The sequence below is a fragment of the Bufo gargarizans genome, unplaced genomic scaffold (genome assembly GCF_014858855.1).
Source record: "Bufo gargarizans isolate SCDJY-AF-19 unplaced genomic scaffold, ASM1485885v1 original_scaffold_1263_pilon, whole genome shotgun sequence".
NCBI lineage: Eukaryota > Metazoa > Chordata > Amphibia > Anura > Bufonidae > Bufo > Bufo gargarizans.
Genome location: NW_025334290.1, coordinates 197120 through 214656, shown reverse-complemented (window position 1 = coordinate 214656; position 17537 = coordinate 197120). Strand labels below are relative to the sequence as shown.

General features: G+C 42.3%; 1 protein-coding gene across 4 annotated transcripts in view; it reads left to right on the top strand.

Annotated features, from left to right (window-relative positions):
• KIAA2012 (KIAA2012 ortholog) overlaps window positions 1-17537 on the top strand; it is a 206418-nt gene that overhangs the window by 46529 nt on the left and 142352 nt on the right. For all 4 annotated transcript variants that reach the window (XM_044273881.1, XM_044273883.1, XM_044273880.1 and 1 more), the window contains exons 4-6: window positions 1905-2063; window positions 9924-10114; window positions 11520-11703. In XM_044273881.1, coding sequence (XP_044129816.1) covers window positions 1905-2063; window positions 9924-10114; window positions 11520-11703 — 534 coding nt within the window. The remainder of the gene's footprint in view (window positions 1-1904; window positions 2064-9923; window positions 10115-11519; window positions 11704-17537) is intronic.

Genomic DNA, 17537 nt, shown 5'->3' with positions numbered 1-17537 from the left:
TTGACGACTTGCCTGCCATCTAGACCATACTGACCTAGCAGACCACAAGTAGAAAGGATAATTTGATCAACTGATAAGGATGAGCAGCATCCACAGTTTTGTTGTCTACCATCCAGACACAGGTGGCACCTTCTTTACACACCCCTGTCTGTGTCTAGACCATTTCCAGGAGCTTAGCAGAAGGAAATTTCCATGGTAGCACCCATTATGTGTCCTGCCATTGACAGCCAGCCACCGTCGCCATTGTTTGCAGTGATGTCATGAACGAGCAACCTGGACTGCAACTAACTGGAATGGTATCATTTTTATCGAGAAATTCAGGTTCTGTTTGGTCTCCTATGACGGTTGGTTTGCAGTATGGATGCCTCATGGTGAGTTCTTAAATTCTACCTTTGTTGTGGAGCAGCACACTACTCCAACTACTAGTGTGATGATCTGGGGAGCCATCTCATACGTTAGTCAGTCACCCCTAGTAGTAAGTAATATGAGGGACACTAACAGCTCAGCGATATGTACAGGACCAGCTTGGAAACCAGCTCCTACAATCTACAGGCCCAGCTGTAACATCTGTGGGCAAATGTGCTGCAGATACCATACTGAACCTGTATGCCTCCATGCCCAACCATATCTCATCTGTATCCAGGCTAGAGGCGGCTCAATAGGGTATTAGAGCCTCCTTTCAATTATAGAGTTTTACCCAATAAACGTATCCTTTCTCTCTATTATTTTAATCACACGTAGAAAGTTTAATTTGATTCCTGCAAGTCCTTCTTATTGCCTTATTTTTTGTCAGTGAGAGTATTAAGAAATATTAATCAGCACAGAGCTTGAATCTGTTAATTCTAAATTAAAGAAAAGAAAATGTTGTTCATGGGCGGATATTCAAATTAAAGCCGGATTCATACTTAATATTTTAGTCAGGTTTTTATATTTTTGCTTTGTTTTTTCTCAAGTTTTTTTTTTTTTACAAAAGAATACAGGGAACACCAGATCCTGGTAGTTTATTTCTAAAATCATACCATTTTCTTTTCTGGCAATTTACCCTGTGTTTATCGCATTGCAATTTTTGGAGCATTTTTTGTAGGTTTATAAAACACAAAATGTAAAGGAGACCTGACAGAAAAGTGGAGCCCTCTATCAACTATTGTCAGTGACAAAAGCTGATAGAGGGTTCTACTTTTCTGTCAGGTCTCCTTTACATTTTGTGTTTTATAAACTTACAAAAAATGTCACAATGATAACCACAGTGTGAAAGCCTACTGAAAAATAAAGCATTACAGTTTATAGACTGAACCAATGGCTATCCATAAATATCAGCCACAGAACATCTTTCCTATTGTTTTAATGGAGATCATAACTTTACGAAAAATTATGCAGGAATTGAACATTTTCTCATAGGTTCACAACCTTCTAGCAGTACTAGTTTTATTTGGCGTGACTTACATTTTACTTTACATTTTTCTTTATCTTGCTATAAAAAATGTTTATGCAAATGTCCCCAGTAATGTCATTTCACATGGTCTACGTTTATATATGTTTGCATGCTTTATAGGATAGATTCTATGTGTTATTGGTCATTTAGGTTCTGGTAATGGATTTTTTACAAGATATGACTGCATTAAAGGGATTACATGGAAACAGGCAATGTTTAGTATGACAGCAAAGCTCTAAAAACTGCTCCTATTGTATTTGAGGGACTGGCCTGACTTCTTATACTTTCGTTGTATCCTTTATTTGGCTTTGTCTACATTTTTCCATGTCTTAGGAAAGGGAAGCAGTTAAATTGTAATAAAAGCAAGTTTAAAAAAAATATTACAAGTAAATCTGCAAAGTTCTCAAACAGGTTTTAGGATGTGAACCGACAGACCGGTCAAGAATGAAATTTGTGTTTTTGTTTTTTTCAGGAAGCCTTAGAGACTCAGTACAGCTTCAAAAACTCACAGCCTCAGTAGACAGCGGTGGAAGACATCCAGATTTGTCATCTACTCCATTAAAATATAATCGTTTACCTGTCTTTACCTGCTTACCTTACTGGAGCAATACAGATGTGTTCACCAGTCCAGGTATCCTTTAATTTACTAATCGCTTTACTTGCGTTGCGTTGTATCTATTTGTCCAGATTTATTAATCCTGTAGATGGCGTAAACATAGACTCTCTAGACCTGCACCAGATTTATCATAGTGGCTCAGGCTGGATGATAAATGTTGTGCAGGGAAAGACACTTTTTTCTGGCTGTATACAAACTATTGGTTGGCTTACTTGGAGAGAGACACTTATATCAGAATTGTGGAGCATCTTAGGCCCCCCTTTTCCCATGAAGCTCTACCCCTGTCCACTAAGCCTCTCCACTAGTCAAGTATGTCAGAAAAAAGTGTGGAAACCTTAAATCCGTCAAATTACACAACATTTTAGAATTTTTTTGGCATATAAGTATATCTGGTCCATTGTTGTAGTAGTACAGAAGAAAAGTATATATTTATTACCATATTCTATGGCTTGCTTGCCATTTACTTCATTAAAGAGGACCTTTCATCCGTTTCGCAAAAGTCTAATTAGGGTGTTATCTTTTAAGGCGGCCCCCACTGATACCATGGCAGTTTTTATTTTTTTCAAAAGACCCCCTCATTTGTCCGCTGTGGCCCGCTGTTGATTTTGGCACCTTGTATTATAAGGAGTATCAGAACAATGGAGGAGGAGACTGAGTCTTTCTCAGTGGGCGTCTCCTTCTCCCTCGCTGTGACACTCTGCGCTGCGATTGGACAGCGCTACAGCCAGGAAGAAGGAGGTGCCCATTGAGAAACCCTGGCATCTCCTCCTCCCTGTTCCGATGCTAGTAATTAGCATACTGAGTAGGGAAAATACCAGAGGGCACAGCGGGTGAACAAAGTGGCACCCAAGAATAATGGTAAGCACCATAGGATCCCTGCTTTATGCCCTACCTAACGTGCTACTTATCTTATAAAGTTTGGACCCATGAAAGGTCCTCTTTAATATCTTTATTACTTTGGTAAGACATTTGAATGATCACAGATTACAACCAGATCATAGTGTACATCTGGGCCACAGCTGCAACATCTTGTTGGTGCTCTGCATAAAGTTGTCCATACACATTAACACTGTCAGCGGAAACCTCATTTGGTCGACAGCTATCCCTCCCAACCACCCGCATACATGCACACTGGACTCGACTGAGCATTCATGTTTTCTCAATGGGGAGAATAAAGTAAAGCTGACCATTGACATTAAATGAATTGGAGCATTAAGATACGAGCAGACAGTTATCTTGAAAGGACTTTTCCTTACCAATAACTGCCTATTCGTCAGTGGAGTTGAAGAGCTAAATTTAAATGCAGCAATCACCTCCAGTGTATGAGGACGACAGTGATAGCTACTGACGTCACTCCTCCTCCTACAGAGCCATTGTTTCTAGACAGCAGATCACTGTTCACACAGCATAATCTGCTGCCCAAAAACAATGATTTAATGTGCAGCATGAAAGAGTGTTTTGCTCGTTCATTGAGCGATTGACAGCATATTTTCATGGGAAGTTTATTGGGAATGAAAGTTTGTAATAACGTTCATTACAGCAGGCATATGCATGAGGGGATCAGGAGTGATAGCAGTCTGCCAAATGCATGTTTGGCCAGCAGCTATCTTGCTTGTGTGTACATTTGTGGTCAAAAGTTTTGAGACCGACACAAATTTTGGTTTTCACAAGTTTACTGCTTCTGTTTTTATGGTGGCAATGTGCATAAACTCTAGATTGTTATGAAGAGTGATAAGATGAATTGAAATTAATTCAAAAGTAATTTATTGCCATGAGAATTAACTAAAAATATTTTCACAGCATTTCAGCCCCATTTCAGCTAACATTATTTCAGTGACCTTCTCCTTAGCTCAGGAGAAAGTGTGAACAAGGACAAGGCAGCTGCTATCACTCTATCATGCTGATTAGATTAGAAGAGTAGGCTGGTTGCTTTAAAAGGGGGTGGTGCTTGAAATCATTATCTTCTCCTGTTAATTATGGTTATCTCCAAGAGGACACACAGTTCACTGCTTTAAGTCAAAGGGGCTTCCCATGCAAGGCCATTGCTGTTTGGAACTTATACCTAAATCAGTGTTTTATCAGATCATCAAGAGTCTTGAGGAGAAAGGAGAAACGTTTAATTACTCAAGAAAGTCCAGCAAGTACCAGGACTATCTCCTAAAGAGGATTCAGCTATGGGTTGCCACAAGTGTAGAGCTTGCTCAGGAATGGCAGAAGGTAGGTGTGAGTGCATCTGGACACACAGTGTGGTGAAGGCTTTTGGAGGACGTCCTGGCATCCAGAAAGACAGCAAAGAAAACACTTCTCTCCATGAAAAACATCCAGGACAGACTGACATTCTGCAGGAATTACAGGGATTGGATTGCAAAGGACTAGGGTAAAGTTATTTTATCTGATAAAGTCATCTTCGGACTGTTTGGGACACCTGGAAAATGATTGTTCTGAGAAAAAGAGGAGAGCGATACCATGAATCCTGTGTTAAGCCAACAGTAAAGCATCCTAAGACCATTCATATGAGGGGTTGCTTCTTATATAAGGGAGTGTGCTCACTCACAATTTTGCCCAAGAACGCTGCTATGAATAAAGAATGGTATCAAAACATCCTCCAATAGCAACTTCTCCCAATGATCCAGGAGCAATCGTGATAAACAGTGATTTTCTCAACATGATTGAGCACCAGGCAAAAGTGATAATTAAGTGGCTTATTGAACTAAACATTGCAATTTTGAGTCCACGGCGAGGAAACTCCCCAGATCTTAATCCCAACAGAATTTGTGATAAACTACAAGCACTGATTAGGCAAGAATGGGTTGCCATCAGTCATTAGTTGGCCCAGAAGCTGATACCCAGAGTGCCAGGGCAAATCTCAGAAGTCTTGAAAAAGAAGGGTCAACGCCTGAAATATAGTGTTTTTGTATAAACTATTATATAAAATATTCTTTGAGTCTTTGCATACAATATTGAGTCTTTCTCTATGTTGATAAAAATTACAAAACATATGAAATGTGTATAATAGTACTTCAGTATACAAAAAGATAAAAAAAATACTGAAGCAACAAACTCTGTGGAAACCCAAAAATTTATGTCAGCCTCAAAACTTTTGGCCATGACTGTATGCTTGGCCTAAGTCATTGCCAGACTACTCAGGCAGAAGCTTATCTCCAGTGAGAACAACAGGATTGCACAAGTTTAAAGCCAACAGCCTCATCCTTATTGTCACCACCAGACATCTGAGAAGCTCTGACAGGCATTTTTCAGAACCTCCTCCTTGAGGTTCCTTTTGTTTTGCTTTAATTTTCTCATCTCGTTAGCCTCTCTCAGCTGTCATGTAGTTGCACTGATTGCATCCCTTTAAATCCCTTCCCATACTGCATCACTTTGCGGTTTATACAGCTTCCTGGAGTGTATGCATGCTGGATGCTACTACTGAGTCTTCTACAGATAAGTTTTGTTCATTCATTTGTATTTTCCTGTTTGCTGGATCCCAGGTGACCCTGACTCCCTCCGTATCAAGTGTATGGAGCCGGTGGTCGTGTCCCCTCACTATTATAGGGTGTTCAGGTGTTATACAGTCGAGGAACGAGGATATGCGATCATCTCCCATTGAGATTTTTGCATAGGCTGAGCAGTTAGGGAGAGAGCCAGGTCTGTTGCAGGGCTATCCCTTTGGTTCCTTAGTTTTGGATCCAGTCAGTCGGATCTTCATTTTATGTCTTCTAGTTTTCTGTACACCTTCCGTGACATTATAAACCGCCAAAACCATCTTAAGCATGAATCCGGTTTCAACCTTGATTGACCGCATGCAGGGTCTTTCACTGGAGGTAGAAGATCTCCGGAAAACTGTCTCTCAGTTTGAGGTGACCGTTTCTGCTTGCGTTCATGGAATTTGTTCTGAGCCTAAAATCTCGCTTCCGGATACGTTCTCTGGGGGTAGTGAGAAATTTGTTTGTTTTAGAGAGGCTTGCAAACTCCTTTTTCACCTACTTCCCCATTCCTCTGATGATGAGGAGCGGAGGGTGGGGATCATCATCTCGATGCTCAGGGATAACGCTCAGTCTTGGGCCTTTTCGCTGCCAGTGGGGGCACGGCCCCTCCGTTCAGTGGATGAATTTTTTTTTAGCCCTGGGTCAGATATATGATGATCCAGATTGTATTGCTCTGGCTGAGTCTAGACTACGTCTTTTATGTCAGGGTAAACAATCCGCAGAGATATACTGCTCAGAATTTCGGAGATGGGCAGCTGATACTGGTTGGAATGATGCTGCACTCCGAAGTCAATTTTGCCATGGTCTTTCAGAGGGATTGAAAGATGCAGTTGCCTTTCATGAGAGACCTACCTCCTTGAACTCTGCCATGTCTCGGGCCGTTCGTATTGACAGGCGTCTTAGAGAGAGAGGAGAGATCACTCCTTCCTGTCATACTCAGTCCAAGGACAGTGTGGCGGTCTCATTCAGTGCACAGGGGTCTCAGTCGCTCTCAATCCCTTCTGAGCAGGGGCCCATGCAGCTGGGTTTGCTTGCCTCTGACAATAGAGGATTCAGCTCTCATAGGAAGGTTTGTTTCTGTTGTGGAGGTATAAATCATTTGGCAAATGTTTGTCCCTCTAGGAGATTCAGGCAGATTTTTGAGAGTAATAAAGAAGCAAAAAGAAAAAAATCCTCTAAAAACATTCCATCTGTTACTATTGGCAAGGTTGATGCGGAAATTGAAGGTTTTCAGTTTGCTTGTAGTTCCCATTTTGTCCTACCTGCCAGGATGGCGCTAGAGAGCAAGAACATTTTTTGTGATATTTTTGTAGATAGTGGAGCAGCTGTCAATCTCATTGATAGTCAATTTGCTATAACTCATGGTTTCCAGGTATGCACTTTGGGAAAGGATATACCTGTTTTTGCTATTGATTCCGTTCCACTTTCTCAGAAATCGTTAAAGGGCATAGTTCACAATATCCGTTTGATTGTGAGTGATACTCATGTTGAGGACGTGTCATGTTTTGTCCTAAGCGGGTTGCCTACTCATCTAGTGTTGGGGCTACCCTGGCTCACTAAACATAACCCCACCATTGATTGGCAAGCGAGGCAAATAAATGGTTGGAGTGACTTTTGCAGAGAGAATTGCCTCACGACATCTGTTTCTGAGGTTTCTACTAAGACTGTACCATCTTTTCTCTCTGAATTTTCAGATGTGTTTTCTGAGAGTGGTGTTCAGGACTTGCCCCCTCACAGGAGGGAGTACGATTGCCCTATTAATCTCACCCCAGGCGCCAAGCTGCCTAAATCTCGTTTATACAATCTCTCCCAACCTGAAAGGGTCACTATGCGTGTTTATATCTCTGAGAGTCTGAGAAAGGGACACATATGACCCTCAAAGTCACCTGTTGCCGCTGGTTTTTTCTTTGTTAAGAAAAAAGATGGTTCTTTAAGACCATGTCTGGATTTCAGGGAGCTGAACAGTATCACAATTTGTGACCCTTATCCGCTTCCTCTGATCCCGGACCTGTTTAACCACATTGTTGGGGCTAAAGTTTTTTCCAAGTTGGATCTAAGAGGGGCATACAACCTGGTCAGGGTCAGAGAAGGAGACGAATGGAAGACGGCCTTCAATACCCCTGAGGGCCATTTTGAGAATTTGGTTATGCCTTTTGGTTTGAGGAATGCTCCAGCCGTCTTTCAGCATTTTGTGAACAGCATTTTTTATCATTTAATGGGGAAATGTGTATTAGTGTATCTAGATGACATTTTGATTTTTTTCCCCTGAATTTAAAACTCATAAGGAACACTTACATCAGGTCCTCTCCTTCCGTTACCCATTCCTTGCCGTCCTTGGACACATCTGTCCATGGACTTCATTACGGACCTGCCTCGTTCCTCGGGGAAGACTGTGATTCTGGTGGTGGTGGACCGTTTTAGCAAAATGGTGCATTTCATTCCTTTTCCTGGCTTGCCCAATGCTAAGACGCTGGTACAGGCATTTATTGATCACATTGTCAAATTGCATGGTATTCCTTCAGACATAGTCTCTGATAGGGGCACACAGTTTGTTTCCAGATTCTGGAAGGCTTTCTGTTCTCGCTTGGGGGTTCGGTTGTCATTCTCTTCTGCTTTCCACCCGCAGTTGAATGGCCAGACAGAGCGCGTCAATCAGAATCTGGAGAATCAGGAGGATTGGTGTTCTTTTTTGTCCCTTGCTGAGTTTGCTTTAAATAACCGTCGTCAGGAGTCCTCTGATAAGTCACCATTTTTTGGTGCATATGGGTTTCATCCGCAGTTTGGGACATTCTCTGGAGAGGGGTCTTCTGGTTTACCTGATGAGGACAGATTCTCCTCGTCTTTGTCATCTATTTGGCAAAAGATTCAGGATAATCTAAAGAGCATGAGTGAGAGATATAAGCGTGTGGCGGATAAGAGACGTGTGCCTGGTCCGGACCTGAATGTTGGTGATCTGGTGTGGTTGTCTACTAAGAATATCAAATTGAAGGTTCCCTCCTGGAAGTTGGGTCCTAACTTTATTGGGCCTTACAAAATCTTGTCCGTCATCAATCCTGTTGCCTACCGTCTTGATCTTCCTCAGACTTGGAAGATCCATAATGTTTTTCATAAGTCCTTATTAAAACCTTATGTCCAACCCATTGTACCCTCGTCTTTGCCTCCTCCTCCGATTGTGGTTGATCGCAATCTTGAATTTCAGGTCTCTAGGATTGTGTATTCTCGTGTTGTCTGCGGTTCTCTCCAGTACCTCGTTCATTGGGAGGGTTATGGTCCTGAGGAGAGGATGTGGGTCCCATTGACGGACATTAAGGCCACTCGTGTCATCAGGGCTTTCCATAGGTCCCATCCTGAGAAGGTGGGCTCTGAGTGTCCGGAGTCCACTCATAGAAGGAGGGGTACTGTCACCACCAGACATCTGAGAAGCTCTGACAGACTTTTTTTAGAACCTCCTCCTTGAGGTTCCTTTTGTTTTGCTTTAATTTTCTTATCTCGTTAGCCTCTCTCAGCTGTCATGTAGTTGCACTGATTGCATCCCTTTAAATCCCTTCCCATACTGCATCACTTTGCGGTTTATACAACTTCCTGGAGTGTATGCATGCTGGATGCTACTACTGAGTCTTCTACAGATAAGTTTTGTTCATTCATTTGTATTTTCCTGTTTGCTGGATCCCAGGTGACCCTGACTCCCTCCGTATGAAGTGTAGGGAGCCGGTGGTCGTGTCCCCTCACTATTATAGGGTGTTCAGGTGTTATACAGTCGAGTAACGAGGATATGCGATCATCTACACTTTGAGATTTTTGCATAGGCTGAGCAGTTAGGGAGAGAGCCAGGTCTGTTGCAGGGCTATCTCTTTGGTTCCTTAGTTTTGGAGCCAGTCAGTCGGATCTTCTTTTGTGTCTTCTAGTTTTCTGTACACCTTCTGTGACACTTATTTCCTCCAATATTTATCATTGGAGGAGAGATTTGGGAGGCCCCATATACTTTAGATGGCCGGTCCTGCTGAGTACAGCCAACATTAAAAGGGGTCCATCACCAGCAACATCCCTGTGTAACCAAGCCTAGTGCCAAATAGGTATTATTCACCAGATTACAATGGTGCCTTCTTATGTTTATCCAGGCTTCCCTGCAATAATCTCTCTTCTTATCAATATGCAAATTAGGTATTCAGTGCAACTGACTGTTGATTGACAGGGTCAGGCAGTAGGCACGTAATCTCTCCTGGCCCTGTAGTTTCACATATTGCACATATTTAGTGTTGAACTTATTGAAGTATTTTACACTTATTTGTTACATATTGTGGGCATCGGTGTAGTCTTTGTGTGCTCTGGAAATGTCACATCTGAACAATACAAATTTATGAATGCTTTTTTTTTTTTTTGCTTCTTCTAGGGAATTACACCCAATTGGAAGAAGAGGCTGAGAATGAAGAACTGGAATATGACAAGGAAATCCTTGAAATATATGGAAAAAAATCAACTCTACCAAGTACAGCGGCCCTCAGAAAATCCAGTCCAGAGGCAAGAGATTGTTATGTTACACAGAGTTCCTGGAAAGTCAAAGAGCAGAGCAATTCACATATGGTAAATGTACTAATAAACTAAATATCAAGACAAATAGAATAGGACAAAGGGCAAGTGAAGTAGGGTAGCATCCTAAAGTGTTACTAAAGAGGAGGAGGGCAATTTAAGAATAAAAACCAAACACAATTTTGCCTTTAACTTTTTTCATACAACTAATTGGATGCTGTTTCAGAGTCCAGTGAGTTCATCCCTTCAGGGCAGTAAGGGAGCATTGCTTAACTTCAGGAAACAAGGGTGCTGGGGAGCATTCTGAAACCCCATACCTAAGCACCTGGAGACCTTGTCCTGACCTTGTGTACCAGAAGGTAAAGGGTTTTCTGTCTTGGACAACACTTTTCCATGTGCATTGTTATGGCATATGTATACCTGGATTTATTATGTATTTATTTTATGCACTTATTTAGCGCTGACATATTCTGCAGCGCTTTACAAACATTAGCATCAAGCTGTCCCCAATAGGGCTCACAATCTAAGTTCAATCTAAGATGGATCATGGCAATCCCCATAGTATACCCAGTGAGCAGTTACTCTTCTGTGTCAGACTCCCTTTTATATATAAATCTTTATACCATTTCTATATAATATGATTCAATAAACACCCATTAAGTTAGACTAAGGCTGGGTTCACACCTGAGCGTTTTACAGTGCGTTCCTACGCGCTGTAAAACGCTCAACAGGCAAAAACCAATGCTTCCCTATCGGCATGGTTCTCACCTGAGCGTTTTACAGCGCGTACGAACGAGTACGAACGCGCTGTAAAACGCCCTACGCTCCAAGAAATACAGGAGCTTCTTTGGGGCGCATTGTCGCGCGTTCACGCACATAGACCTAGCGGGAACACGCGACAATGGGCGTTTGCTTGTTTCCTCAGCACATATGTAAACGCCCGACACGCTTGTAAACAGCGCTTATCGGGTACGCTTATGTGTGAACCCGGCCTTAGAGAGGTAGAAGGTTGTGAATCAATGGAAAAGGAAGGCCAAAGAAGATAAGCTCATCTGGAAACGAGATTTTTCAGGCACTTTACCCACTTTCCATTCATTGCTTACAACAGAAATCATGAAATACAATTCTATTTTATCTCTCTTGTCTTTGTTAATTATATTCTTTTGAGATGTCATCTGCAATGCCCCAGAAAACCTCTCATTAATTCTGACTTTACTCTTTATTCAAACATTCAACACAATAGGGGAAAACACTATACATCGCTTACTATATTTGGGGGTTGTTTTGGAGCTGACAGATTCACCTATCGGAGCTGACAGATACATTTATTATAATTTACACCAGAAATTATTGTCTAAAATTTAACAGTTATTAAGAATTGTGTACATTATACTGCAATGTAAATTGGCAAATAAAATGCCAGTCTTAGTAAATTTCCTTCATTTTGTTTTTTTAACAGGGAGAAGCACAACAGAATCAGTCAAGTGGAGATGATACAACAGGCTTTATGACTGACCGCCATGAAAAGCCTCCAGCACCTGTAGATGTGTCTTTTTTTATGGAAAATTCTGCATTTCATTATGGAAAGCCTCACATGACTTTCTATGGTGGCCCTTTTGCAGGGCAAAGAAAGCACCCACACAGTGAGTAACTGTCTCAAAGCAACTACCCACTTATAAATAAAAACCTGATATGTAATTCAGTACCTACAGGGGATGATTACACATGATGCAGTTTATCTTCCTCGGATCTTGCTGCTTGGTTGCTTTTTAGTTCAGCTCCATTAGGGTAGAGCTGTGACTACAACTTAGCTACACTGTCTACAGGAAGTCTGGAGTAGTCTGAGGCACACCTCCTGTGTCTGCCTCCTCTTATTGGCTGCTGTGTATAAACACAAGTCTATCACATGCTCACCAAAAATGGATAAAATAATTATAAAGAACACCACTCACTAAACCACCAGTGAGGAAAAGATGATTAATTGATAGCTGTGACCCAGATACTGAGGAGGTTAAAGGGTTGTCCGCTTATTTTATATTGATGACCTGTCCTCAGCAGAAGTGTAGCTAGCTTTTCCAGCACCTGAGGCAAGGATTCAGCATGGCACTCCCCCTTCATCCATCTCCTCACACACACACACACACTTGCCACTCAAGTTTACATAAAGCTCCATCCAGTACATTACTGTACTTACCCAGTTCCACCTGATAAAATCTGCCATAGGTTACAAGGCTGTACCAATACACCTTGCAATAAATGAAAGAACTAACTGGTCCTACAGCATCCAGGGTTTCACTGGCGTGTCGGCTTGATGTCCACTGGATTTGGAACAAGGTCCCTGTGGTTATAAAGAAAAAAATAATAATTATATAAACAATCTCTAGCAGGATTGTTAGCCCTGTAAGACCGAGCCACCCCAATGCATGACAGGGTAATCTAGAACACTGCTTTTCCCTTAGTGGCACCACATAGTACTTATGCCCGCCTTGTGCCCCCTCACAGTAGAAATGCCCACACTGTGCCTCCTTCACAGTACTAATATCCACATTGTGCTTCCTAACGTTAGAAATGCTCACATTATGTCCTAGTAGTAATATCAATATTATACCCTCTCACAGTATTTATGCCCACATTGTGCCTCCCTCACAGTAGTTATGCCCACATTGTTCTCCTCATAGTAGCTATGCACACATTATGCCCCTTCACAGTAGTTATGCCCACATTGTTCTCCTCATAGTAGCTATGCACACATTATGCCCCCTCACAGTAGTTATGTCCACATTGTGCCTCCTTCGCAGTAGTTATGCCCACATTGTGCTCCTCATAGTAGCTATGCACACATTATGCCCCCTCACAGTAGTTATGTCCACATTGTGCCTCCTTCCCAGTAGTTATGCCCACACTGTACCTATTTCACAGCAGAACTGCCAACACTGTGCCTCCCTTACTGTAGATTTGCCGACATTATGCCCCTTCTCAGTAGTTATGTCCTCCTTGTGGCCCCGTCACAGTAGTTATGTCCTCCTTGTGCCCCTTCATTGTAGTTATGTCCTCCTTGTACCCCCCTCACAATAGTTATGTCGTTCTTGTGCCCCCTCGCAGCAGTAATGCCCACCTTTGGCCCCTAGTGCCCCTTCAGCTTCATAAAAATAAAAAAAAGCACAGAATTCTCACCTGTTTCTCTGATGATCAGCACATCCAGCATTCCCAGCAGCAGATGCATTCACATACACACATCCCAGTGCTGGCTGTGCAGGAGGCTTTGTCCAGGCTTGCACGGCTCCTCTCACACACCGAGCAGTGTGATGTGCGACCTGCTGGGGAGTGCCGGAGATCAGCGGAACACTGAACCGCCCGAGAGTGCCATCAAGCCTCTGCGCCTGGGGCATGTGCCCTGTTTGTATTGCCCCTCACTATGCCCCTAGTCCTGAGGATAGGTCATCAATATCAGATCAAGGGGGGCTGACCCCCGGCTTCCCTGCCAATCAGCTGTTTGAAGAGATTGCAGCGTTCGTACGAGCGATGCTTTCTTTTCACTGTTTACCTGCTCACCGTCGCAACTGTAGCAGTGAGCAGCTGTAATTACAACGGCTCCGTCCTATTCACTTGAACACAAGGAAGCCGTCTTATAGAAGTGAATGAGAAGGCTGAAATGTAATTACACTGCGAGCAGGTAAACAATGAAGAGAAGGCTGCACTCATATGAGCACTGCAGCCTCCTGACACAGCTGATCGCTGGGGGTGCTGGGAGTCGCCCCCCCACTGATCTGATATTGATGATCTATCCTGAGGATAGGTGATCAATATAAAAAAAAAGCAGACAACCCCTTTAGGGCTTAGTATGGAGGGAGTCTGGAGATTCACTTTGAGACCTCTTACCAGCATGACATCTAAAACTGGACCACAGTAAATTATGTATAGTGCTGTGAGAAAATATCTGCTCCATTCCAGATGGCCTATGTTATTTCCCATATTTTTCAAATTATAATGGTTCTAACAAATATTAATATTAGTCAAAGGAAAAATTATTAAATATTTTTTAAAAAAATTATTACTGTGTTTTGGAAGAAACAAATCATCCAGCATCCATAAGTAAAATGGGGGTTCTGCCTTTACATAATTCGACTGTGTTTAATTTATACTGAAGGTGCCAATGTACACTCATTGACCAAAAAAAAAATATAACACACCAATCAGGATTTGTTGGAATCAAATGAAACGTTCTATGTGTGAATGTCATGATTATATATGTAAGTGATTATTATAGCATAATAAGGATAACTTTATTGGGGAAAACTGTATAATAGAAAGGAGGCTCTAGGACCCTGTTGGGCCACTTCTTGCCTGGATACAAGATGAGATACAGTTGGGAATGGAGGCATACAGGTTCCATATAGTGTTCTGATGCACATTTGCCCACAGATGTTGCAGCTGGGTCTGTAGATCCTGCTTGTGGTTGCCGAAGGGAGGAGGCATAAGATAAGAAGGGAGGGGCCAAATTCCAATGAGTACCTTTTAGGAGGGCATTTTTTTACGCATTTGGATTCCAAACTACTTCTCACGCTTTAGGGCCCCTAAAATGCCAGGGCAGTATAAATACCCCACAAGTGACCCCATTTTGGAAAGAAAACACCCCAAGGTAAATCTTAAAGATATTCATTGGAATTCGGGCCCCTTTGTGCACCTAGGCTGCAAAAAAGTGTCACACATGTGGCATCGCCGTACTCAGGAGAAGTAGGGCAATATGGTTTGGGGTTTATTTTTACATACACCCATGCTCGGTGAGAGAAATATCTTTGTAAAATGACAACTTTGTATAAAAAATGGGAAAAGTTGTTTTCTACAGAGATATTTATCTCACCCAGCATGGGTATATGTAAAAATACACCCCAAAACACATTGCCCTACTTCTTCTGAGTACGGCGATACCACATGTGTGACACTTTTTTGCAGCCTAGGTGTGCAAAGGGGCCCAAATTCCAATGAGTACTTTTAGGATTTCACAGGGCATTTTTTAAACATTTGTATTCCAAACTACTTCTCATGCTTTAGGGCCCCTAAAATGCAAGGGAGTATAAATACCCAACATGTGACCCCATTTTGGAAAGAAGACACCCCAAGGTATTCCGTAAGGGGTATGGTGAGTTCATGTAAAATTTAATTTTTTGTCACAAGTTAGTGGAAAATAAATAATAATAATCATTTTCCGCTAACTTGTGACAAAAAATAAAAACTTCCATGAATTCACTATGCCCATCAGCGAATACCTTAGGGTGTCTACTTTCCGAAATAGGGTCATTTGTGGGGTGTTTCTACTGTCTGGGCATTGTAGAACCTCAGGAAACATGACAGGTGCTCAGAAAGTCAAAGTGCGTAAATTAATTTTTTTGCACCATAGTTTGTAAACGCTATAACTTTTACCCAAACCAATAAATATACACTTATTGCATTTTTCTTTATCAAAGACATATAGAACAATACATTTAGAGAAAAATGTATATAGAAATGTAGTTTTATTTGAAAGATTTTACAACAGAAAGTGAAAAATTTCATTTTTTTGCAAAAAGTTCGGTCAATTTCGATTAATATAAAAAAAAGTAAAAATGTCAGCAGCAATGAAATACCACCAAATGAAAGCTCTATTAGTGAGAAGAAAAGGAGGTAAAATTCATTTGGGTGGTAAGTTGTATGACCGAGCAATAAACCGTGAAAGTAGTGTAGTGCAGAATTGTAAAAAGTGGTCTGGTCATTAAGGAGGATTAAGCTAGGGGGGCTGAAGTGGTTAAAGGCGCTTCTTACCTCAGGAAGATGCCTGAGGAACTCATGTTTACTAGCTTGTCTAGTTCCAAGTTTGGAGGTGTTTTTCAAGTTCTGCATTGCTGTGTATCGGACCCTGCTTTTGGATTAATCAGATTTTGCCTGTTTGCTACCTGCCTCTGACCTCGGACTTCGTTCACGACCTTGCTTGTTCACTGCCTGCCCTGACCCCGGACTTCCTGACCACATACTTCCCCTTGATGCTTGCACCGATATCTCTGACCCCCTGGTCAGCTGCCACTGACTCAGGGACTGCTCTGGAGTGGCACCTGGCAATTACCCTAGCGGCCCAAGCCTATCCCTCACCATCAGAGGCTCTAGTGAAGACCAGGTAGTTGCTTAGTCACACCCCTCCGGAGTATAGCCAGTCAGTGGCACAGTGGGTCCACACCCGCTTGCCGGTGACGTCACCAAGCTTCCTGGCAGCCCCATGGAGAGCCCGTAAGTCACCGGAACTCTTGAAAATGCCTTTGCCCTGCGCAATGCTCAAGTCAGGGGGGCTGTCTGGGTGAAAATGGAGGTATGAACCTGGACAACCCCTAAGTTGTCAACTCTTGCCTGACAGATAATGTTTAATATTGAATTTCTTATGGGTGATCATGCAAGAATATGGGGAGATCAGAAGGGATAGCTGTCAGCTGAACATGCATTTGGCTAATATCTATTAAAAAAAAGTATATACAGTACAGACCAAAAGTTTGGACGGACACACCTTCTCATTCAAAGAGTTTTCTTTATTTTCATGACTATGAAAATTGTAGATTCACACTGAAGGCATCAAAACTATGAATTAACACATGTGGAATTATATACATAACAAAAAAGTGTGAAACAACTGAAAATACGTCATATTCTAGGTTCTTCAAAGTAGCCACCTTTTGCTTTGATTACTGCTTTGCACACTCTTGGCATTCTCTTGATGAGCTTCAAGAGGTAGTCACCTGAAATGGTCTTCCAACAGTCTTGAAGGAGTTCCCAGAGATGCTTAGCACTTGTTGGCCCTTTTGCCTTCACTCTGCGGTCCAGCTCACCCCAAACCATCTCAATTGGGTTCAGGTCCGGTGACTGTGAAGGCCAAGTCATCTGGCGCAGCACCCCATCACTCTCCTTCATGGTCAAATAGCCCTTACACAGCCTGGAGGTGTGTTTGGGGTCATTGTCCTGTTGAAAAATAAATGATGGTCCAACTAAACGCACACCGGAGGGAATAGCATGCCGCTGCAAGATGCTGTGGTAGCCATGCTGGTTCAGTTTGCCTTAAATTTTGAATAAATCCCCAACAGTGTCACCAGCAAAGCACCCCCACACCATCACACCTCCTCCTCCATGCTTCACGGTGGGAACCAGGCATGTAGAGTCCATCCGTTCACCTTTTCTGCGTCGCACAAAGACACGGTGGTTGGAACCAAAGTTCTCAAATTTGGACTCATCAGACCAAAGCACAGATTTCCACTGGTCTAATGTCCATTCCTTGTGTTCTTTAGCCCAAACAAGTCTCTTCTGCTTGTTGCCTGTCCTTAGCAGTGGTTTCCTAGCAGATATTCTACCATGAAGGCCTGATTCACACAGTCTCCTCTTAACAGTTGTTCTAGAGATGTGACTGCTGCTAGAACTCTGTGTGGCATTGACCTGGTCTCTAATCTGAGCTGCTGTTAACCTG